Source organism: Uloborus diversus, chromosome 10 (genome assembly GCF_026930045.1).
Source record: "Uloborus diversus isolate 005 chromosome 10, Udiv.v.3.1, whole genome shotgun sequence".
Taxonomy (NCBI): domain Eukaryota; kingdom Metazoa; phylum Arthropoda; class Arachnida; order Araneae; family Uloboridae; genus Uloborus; species Uloborus diversus.
This window is the reverse complement of record NC_072740.1, coordinates 29,391,224-29,400,808: the sequence shown is the minus strand read 5'-3', so window position 1 is coordinate 29,400,808 and position 9,585 is coordinate 29,391,224. Positions and strand designations below refer to the sequence as shown.

The 9,585-nt window shown below is 34.6% G+C and overlaps 1 protein-coding gene across 1 annotated transcript in view; it reads left to right on the top strand.

The window, feature by feature from the left end:
* The first annotated feature begins 1,647 nt into the window (after positions 1–1,647).
* The window catches only part of LOC129231700 (WD and tetratricopeptide repeats protein 1-like), a 79,411-nt gene continuing 71,473 nt past the window's right edge, over positions 1,648–9,585 (top strand). Inside the window, exons 1-2 of the mRNA XM_054866063.1 lie at positions 1,648–1,716; positions 5,782–5,847. Of these exons, the coding sequence (XP_054722038.1) occupies positions 1,648–1,716; positions 5,782–5,847 (135 nt within the window). The remainder of the gene's footprint in view (positions 1,717–5,781; positions 5,848–9,585) is intronic.

The following is a 9,585-nucleotide window of genomic DNA, read 5'->3' as shown; positions in this document are numbered from 1 at the left end:
TGGTTTAGCCAGTTAGATGGAATCCTAAAGACAGCTCAGATTTTTTGATCCAGTCCAGAAACCGTGCAATCCCTGGCCCAGTACCTCCAGAAGTATCGTTTCACTTGGAGGATTTTGTGACCATGAGCATATTTAACGTCCACCAGTCACCATTAATGAAGACAGATCTTCGACCGGCTAAGATCGAACCTGGGTCCCTCTGGTCAAAAGTCTGATGCCTTACCGATCAGGCCACCACGTTGGAAAGTACTTCTGCTACTTTCCAACCCTGCGAGTTACGAAAAGTAAGACAAAAATCCTCTTTTATATTGTCACTAGGACTAAAAATTCTTATCTTTGCAAATGCTTTAAGCCTGCAATTTTGGTCTCGCTCACTCGTTTCAAAGATATTCAAGGTTTTTCAATATGCTGATCAATCTGCCCAAAAGATTTGGTGCTGCATTTCTAAATTTTATTACTGTGACCATAACCATGAGCATTGCACTGTTTAAAATCATTGCAGTAATGAGTATTCATGTTCAAATATCATACATAAAACATTAGTTTGATTGGCTCAGTCTTAGTGGTGAATTGCTGCTAGGACTTTATGCGTAGGAAAAGTACCCTTTTTTTTAATCACCCTGTCAATAATATTTTATATGTGTAATATTTAACAGTAGTAATGCAGGTGGAAAACATGTTAGTTTTAGTGCCAAGCCTTTTTCCCATAATCTTACCCTCTCGAATCTACACTATTTCACACGCCAGGCCACATTTACTGGTAAAATTTTTTTTTTTCTGGATAAAACATCTGTTATATTTTATCTTAAGCACAAGAATGTTTAATCACTTTGGTTTTGGGGGGTAAAAAACTTTAAAATCACATAAATTCATTAATTTATCTTTCTGGTCAATTATTGACATTGATCGCATTTTAGACAACCAGTAATTGACCACCCTTTAATCCTAGCATAAGTAGTTAGTTGCAATTTTTTTTTATTTACATGGAACACATATGAGTGAGCAGCATATCGCAGTAAATGAATCTGTAGAATAAATTTAACCTCGAGAAATGCATTTAAACATTTTCATCTCATGACAGTTCTCACTACTAAGAATAGTGACTTCCTTGAAGTTTCCTAGCTGTCATCTGCTGTAAATGTGCAGTCATAACCGCCAATTAAAACTTGAGTTACAACTATAAATTATACCCGAGCATTTCATGGGACGCTAGAAATTTGTTATAGCAATCTGATTAAAAATATCTACTTATTTATTTTTGTTTTGTAAATTTTTGTGCTGGAGTGGTCAATTACTGCCTGGCAGTCAACTACTGGCAAATCCCCCTAATTGAGCTCTGGTGTTATTTATGAAGCAAGAAAATACCAATTTCTAATATTAAAATGTTGAATAATATTTTTGTTCAAAATTTGTCATGGGTTTTGTGCTGATTGTTTTTAATTTAAAACTATTATCTATCTCAACAATGAAAACATGTTTCAGTGGTTTAAAATGTTCAATTAGTTTTCTCATGAGCTATGAAATCTATATTTAAAAAACTTTGCTACCTATTTTATGGACCACATTGCATTATTCATTTCATTGCTCAATTACTCTTTTAGATAAATATATCTGGTCTCTGTGATGATTGATAGCTTTGATTGAAGAATGTTTGAACTGGGGAATTTGATCAAATACCAGAACAGAAGAGAAAGAGAGGTAAGATTTCTTTTCTATGTAGCACATTATCCCTGCCGTAATACAATGTCAAAAAAGGAAGACACATTTTGTGTCTTGCTTTTATTTTTTAAAATTGTTTCAGTTCTAGTGCAGTTATAAAAAAATACAATTAGATATTATGCTGTAAAATGATCAAAGATGCCTTGAAATAATTTATAACCTTTTACTCAAATTAGTGTTGATATGAAAAGGATTTCTCGGAAAAGATCATTAGCATTCCAGATTTTTTTATTTCTTTTTAATTGCTCCAATATCTATTGCTATCCTTTTATCTCCTCATCCCCGAATGGGAAAAATAACCTATATAGATTTTTCAAAGCACACTATTTACTGGTTTTTAGATCTACATCACTTACGTAGGTAAACATGCGACGGTATAGATGTGATATATCCCCCCCCCCCCTGGCTAGATTTGAATTTTTAGCTCGTTACGAAAATTGCCAACGTTGGGAATAATAATTTTTTCGGTAACTCTAGTAACCCTGGAGCATAGATCTGGGAAGCAGAGACTTGAAGTAATTCTTTTCGCACATGGCCATGGTGGAGATAGGTGCGCATATGTTCCGCTCTTAGGGAGATTTTAGTTTGAAGTAATTTTAAGTTGGATGCTCTAAAATAAAGTTTCAATTCAAACTTTATTTTAGAGTATTCTTCTAATTGTTGCTACTTTCTGTTAATTTAGTTCAGTTTAATAATTTGAAATGAGTTCTGTTTGCAGTGTTGTTGAAAAATTTCAATTTCAATTTATGAATGAAACATCTTTTACTTTTTCATCCGGTTGTCCAACCTTTGGACATACCGGAGTGCTAAACAGATCTTTTATTTACAAATTAATTGTTTGGACGTACCAGAGTGCTAAACAGATCTTTTGTTTACAATTTAATTGAAAATCAGGATGTATTTTTAGATTTTTTGAGGGAAATTGGGTTGATTAAAAATTAAATGATATGTTCTCAATGTTACTCCATAATGAAAATTAAAACAGAAAAAAACTGTTCGTATGGGTATGTGTTTGTTTGTAAATTGGTAATTGGGGGGAAAACTTGTGGCAAAGAAACAACAATCAGGTGGCAGTCATGGTTTAGTTTAAGCAAATTAAAATTGGAAGAGATATTTTTGTTGATCTTTGAAATAGTAATAGGTACAAAAACGGCAGATATAGAAAAACAATATTTTTTTGCTTCGTATACTTTAGCAGACTGGAGAAATTATATAAACTAAGAAATATTATTTCTGGAGAAAATGTTCTAGCTTTTTTTTCCAATTTACATAATCTTCACCCCTCCTTTGGACAAACATAGAGTGAAATTTTATTTTTGCATTTCAATTTCAAATTATTTCTGGTGTGAAACTTCTCCTATCTATATTTATCGTCGCCTAAGTGAGCTCTAAAATATGTTTTTAGGACAGAGAAGAGCTCCTGAATCTCCTTCCACTAACAATACTATAAAAAAAAGCTTAGTATTGCTTTTCTAGCTTTAATGTCAAAATTTTGTGGCAACACTCTCCGTTCCCTTAACAAGACTAAAAAAGATTAATTTTCAAGCTTGAAACATTTCCTTTGGAGACGACTTATTCCACCAAAATTTAAATTAAAATTATATTTTCAGTTCTTCAATATAAAAAAATTTCAGAAGACAGCCACCAAACCCCAATGCATCTTCTAGCTTCGTCCAAGAGATCCTGAAATGCGTTTTAAAGACTTTGATTTCGAAAAAGTTCTGGAGAAGATCTTTGAACACTCACTCTTTTCCTAATATTCTTACTATAAAAGATAGAATAAATTTGTCTTTGAAACTTCAATTTCCAAATTCAGCTGAAAAAGATACCCAAATTCTTTTCTATATACTTAACGTCTTTAAACGCAACCAAAAATTGCACTTCTAAAGCTTCAACTTTGATAAATTTCCAGAGGGTCCCCCCGAGCACCTCCCCCTAGTATCAGCACAGATAGCTTTAAATTTCGTTTCAGAAAACTCTTTGGAATCTCTCTTCTTTACATACAACCTAAAGACTTTTTTAAAGAGATTTTTTTTTTTGGGGGGGGGGGAGGAAAAGAGGCCAATAGAGTCAAGAGAAGGCACCTCTTGACTCTACACACCCTAAGGCACCCTCTTTTTCCTATATCTTTCCCTAACTTAAACCTTAAGTCACATAGGACCTCAATTTTGAAAAATTCCGGAAAAAAGACCTGACATCACTTTTGTGAGGTTAGGAGATCCAGAGGCAGCCTGTGAACTTTTTCCATTTCCCAAATGCAAGGCCACCAAGGACAGCCTCTTGAAGACTTAGTTGTTAAAATATTTTTATAGAGTGCCTCCAAAACTTCCCATTTCCTAAATTTAAACAAACATCGACTAAAATTGCGTCTTTCAGACTTCACTGACGAAACTTTTCTAGACCGGGCCTCTGAACCCTCTTCATTTGCTAAACATCACCAACTATAGCCTAAACTTGAGTTTTCAATGTGGAAAAACTTCCGGAGGAGAGCTGCCTAGTAACGTAAATTCAGCAGAAATTGCGTAAAACTCCTTCTTAAAAGCTCTTAATTTTGAAAAAATTTGAAGATAAATCACCAAAGAATTCCTCTCCTAACGTCCCCAAAGATAGTCTGTAATCTTGTTTTCCCCTGAGTTCTACAGCGAAAAACTTTCAGAGAGAGCCCTGGACCTTCCCCATCAGCTCAACGTTATCACAGATAGCATAAAATTGCGTTCTAACCTTTTATTTGTGCAAATTTCTGGAAAGAGCATTAGATCCCCTAATATCGCTAAAGAAAGCTTGAAATTGACTATAGAAAGGAAAAATACTTGGGAACTAACTTCAATCCCATCTCACCTAACTTTACCATGAAAACCTTACGAAAATAGTCTTTTTGACATCAATTTTTCAAATTCTACGGGAGGGTCCTGACCCCCTTCATGCATCCGCTTCTTTTTACTACCTTTCTCTAGAAATAGCTGGGGTATAACGTTTATACTCTAGCTTTTACCTTTCACTTTTTTAATAGGGAGCCATATCATGTTTGCACTCCTCCTGCTATGCGAATGTATTTTTATCTACCAATGTGATAATCTACTCAACTTTATATGAGGTTTTTGCCTGATCATGGTTTTAGCTACTCATGAGCAGAAAGCTAGAGTGCAGCTGCAATCTCTGGATGCTGTAACTGACCTTTTGGGTGTGTGTTTGCTTGTAATTTCGTCTTAGCTCTGGTCATGGGGTGGTAAATTGTAGCTTTATATCCAACTGAGGTGCATATAGTGTTTTCATACCTTTACAATGTTTGAGAAATTATTTATACTCATCAGGATAAGTTTATTTCAAGTAAAAAGCTGTATTTAAAGTCCTAAATTTTTCGGGAGAGGGACCACTAACAGAGAAAATTTCATGTTTAAAAAGGGATGTCTGTCCTCCTAAGAGAGATCCCCCCCCCCCCCCCCCGAGATTCAGAGTATCTGCAAAAATGACAAAAAAGACCCTCTAAAACAGTGACTCTCCAGTTGGACCGAGGTTAGCCCTCCCCCCTGCTGGAGTTCTAGATCCGCCACTGTATTGCGTACATGAGTTTTTACCTATTTTGTGGATTATATGCAAATTTTTGCTAATCAGTGGTTACCCGGCCATCCTATTCAGCGAATTAATAAGAGATCTGAAACTTACTTATTGTCAGAGAAAGAAGAAACTATTTGAAGCTTATTGCATATGTAAGAAATTCACACATGTAATCGATCCTCTCTTTGCATGTAAATTCTCTTCACATGTTATCGAACTTATGAATGTGTGGATATATTTCATTAATACAGTCAAACCTCGTTTGCGCGAAATCACTTAACGTAAATTATTGCTTTACATGAAATGCTCTTTTGATCCTGTAAGTAAACAATTTCTTAATAATTTGTCAGAAAAGCGGAATTCTGGTTAACATCAAATAACAATCATGGTCCTGTGAATTTTGTGTTAGCGACAAAAAATATTTAGTATTTTTTGAAGCATTATGTTGTATCTTGTTTTCTTATAATTTTTGAAATTTATCTTTTTTAGGATGATTATGCTGTTAAGTTTCAACGTAAGATGCATGTTACTAAAGAGCTTATTAACCGCTTAGGCTTAGAAAAAGAGATGAAGGTAGGCTTTCAGAATTTCTTTACTTATTGTTGCATTAAAATTGCAGTGTAAAAGAAAATTAAATTCTGACTGATACAAGCTTGGGGTTTTTTTTTTTTGAAGTTATGATGTTTAGCTATTGACACATCTTTTTTTGCATAAGTGTAAAATCTTTTATGTCTTTTTCATTAAAACCTGAGATCTTGTCTAATATTTTCCTGAAAGAAAATTAATAAATAAAAAGGGTAAATAAGTTTTAAAAAAAAGGAAATTAATTAAATAAAAAAGAAGCTAATTTGTGAAATTAACACTGCACAGCAAAATATAATATATTAAAAAGCGATTATCAATAAGAGTGATGTATCCTCAGGAAAATAAATATGCATTAATGCTTAAAAGCATAGCGTCAGGAGAGGTGAAATGGTTATGTGGGGTGAAATGGGTAGTTTATTTATCTTTTGAGTTACGGAAAAGAAAAAAATATTTTTTTAAAAAAAATAAAAACACTCATGTTATTTACAATAGTTTGACTTTATTTTGGTTCAAGAAAAAACTGAATGGAAACTGTCAGTTTAGTGGCAGCCTTTTTGTAAGTTATATTGTAAAAATCAAAACTAACTGATATCATTGTAACTTTGTTTTCAGGATTTTGTTTGTATTTAGATAGCATTCTTTTGCTGTTATTTTCATTAAAGGAAGATTCCTTCGTCAACTGAAAAAATCAGAAAAGAAAAATTTCATAGATTTTAATAAATATGTTAAATTTTTTTAAGTGGGGTGGAATGGGTATAATACCAGTGTTGGATATAATTTGAGGTTTATGGCCTACAGCTAAGCTGAAAATTAGGCAACTCATTTCCAACTAAAAATTTGAGGTAGTGGTCTGCCCGAAGAAAATAAAACATGAATCATTCTTTACACTGAAAAACATTTATTTGACACATATTGAAAATTGGTTACAACACAATGATTTGTTCCCCGGGAAAAATTAGAAAAAGAGATCTTACAATGAGTCCATGCATGGATTAAAAGTCCTGTTGGTGTTCCAAGGTGACGCCTCACCGGTCGTTGGACAGCATGGCAATTTCCACGAATTGCAGGCAGGTCGATTCACACCGCGTGAGCAACAGTTCACCACATCAGGGAAAGGTATACCAGGGATGGACGCGATCTTCTTCCGCAGGAGAACAAAAGACCCACATCAGGGAAACTTAGAACTCTTTGCTTTTATAGACGTCATCACAACACGCGGGTTCCAAACTCAAAACATCATCAGTGCTTTTCCAGGAAAAACTAGACCTCACCAAGAGGCCAATAGCAAAAAAATTTAGGATGACATTTGACGAACACGTTCACGGGACACAGACAACACAAGACGAGGAGACGAGTAGAAGTAAAAAAACGAAGCGAAGCGATCGAGCTCCTGCCGGTCTGCGTATTTATAGCCAGATTCGGCCTTTCCAGAAACAATGTGACGTTACCTAATTTGCATATTGCCAAAACAACACAACCCGGAGAAAACACAGCTTGCCGGTTGCACAATTCTTATTTAATTTGGCATTCAGCACTTAACACCTCAACATGATTTCATCACGTCATTGACACGTGCTCTTTCGGAAGTTTACCGACATCTGCCGAATGACAACAACCAATCATAGCATGCCGCATGTTTTCCAAACACTTCCGATTCAAACTCGGACATTTGAGTGTTGGCGGCAGGTGGATGGGATTCTTCGCGCAAAGTTTTCTCTCGGAATGGCAAAAGGTAAGTCACAAAATGATTTTTCTTTTAAACAATATTGGTGAAATCCTTCAAGAACCAAAAATAAAGGCATTTAGCCCAACAAGTTCCCCCCTCTTGAAGGAATTTCATCAAAAAAAACACATTATATACATTAAAAACATTTAACTACATTCATATTATATTTACAAAAGATACATTTGAAAAACAGTTCAAAAATTTGATACGCCCCCCTCATTTAATCCCAATTAAATATAATTTTACAAAGTTTATTTAAACAATTCTTAGATAGGGGTTTAGTGAAAATATCCGCGATGTTTATATTTGTCCTCACATATTTAATCAAAAAAATCTTTTGCTCAATTAAATTTCTTAAAAAATGGTACCTTACATCAATGTGTTTTGTACGGGAATTCTCAATGGGAGACTTAGAAAAATCAATTGTTGCAGTGTTATCACAATAAATAATTGTATCTCTAAGCTGGAGGTTTTCAATATCTAATTCACTTATTTCTGTGATTATCCTCTTCAGCCAGACCATTTCTTTTGCAGTTTCACCAAGTGAAATATATTCTGCTTCCATTGTGGATAACGCAACACATTTATGTTTAAATGTCCTCCAATTAATCGGGACCCGATCAATACACAAAATTGATCCTCCCATTGAGACCCTATCCTCCCGATTAGCGGCGTAATCGGAGTCTGAAAATCCCCGTAGATTTACACTATTGATTGAACTTAAATTTAGTTTGTATGATATTGTATGCTTTAAATACCCTAGCAATCTTAATAGAAAATCCCAATGCTTTCTTCCGGGATTTGCTTGAAATTGGGAAAAAATATTCACCGCATACGAAATGTCAGGTCGGGTCTTCCCCGCTATGTATGCCATACAACCCAACAAATTTCTGTATGGGAGCTTTTCTGCTTCCCTTTTTTCTTCCTCAGTTTTCGGGCAGTCGTCCTTCGACAAAACTGTACCCTTTGAGATTGGGAGGGTTGAATTTGGCACATAGTAGTCAGAGAATAACTCCAAGACCTTCGAAATATAAGAGCTTTGGTGAATGAAAAGATTATTTTTATCTTCCACAAATTCAATCCCCAGGAGCTTTCTGGTTTTCCCCATTTCTTTAATATCATACATACTTTTAATTTCATTGATTACCTTTTTAATTAAATTTTCATTTTTTGCTAGAATTATTATATCATCTACATAAATAAGAAGAAAAGTATTTTTGTCTCTATGGTATACACAATTACATCCTTTTAATTTTTGAAAACCAAAACCACGAAGAACACTGTCTATTTCTAAGAACCAGTTTCTTCCGGACTGGTGTAGTCCATAGAGAGACTTCTTCAATTTACAGACAAAATTAGGGTGGCTTTTACTGACAAAACCCTCTGGTTGTCTCATGTAGATTTGTTCCTCTAAATCAGCATACAGGTAAGCATTTTTTACATCAATTTGTGAGTGACACCATTTTAAAAGACATATAAAAATAGAAAAGAAAACTCTTACAAGTGAAAACTCAATTACTGGACTGAAAACTTCAGAATATGACTCAATTGACTGACGGTCCCCCCTAACAACTAATCTGGCCTTGTATCTTACAACTTCACCCCTGTCATTTACCTTGAGGTCGTAGACCCACCTGTTTCCCAAAATTGGTTTCCCCTCTGGTGGGGGTACAAGGTCCCACACCTCTCTTTGGTTAATGACATCCAATTCAGACTCCATGGCCAGTTTCCAGTTGTCCACCTCGGGGGTAGCCATACATTGCCTATACGAGTTCGGTATAAAAATTTCTACCAAACTTGCTTCTTCACTTTCTCCCGAACTTTCACTGTCGTCACAGATTTCCCCTACTGTTGGATTTTTAGATGAAAAGTCAAAAAGTTTTGGTTTATACTCTATTTTATTTTCACTACAATATTTTAGAACCTGTTTTAATGAATTTAATCTTACTTTATTTTTACCAGCAATTGTATAATAAATATCAGTCCTATCCCCGGTCTTT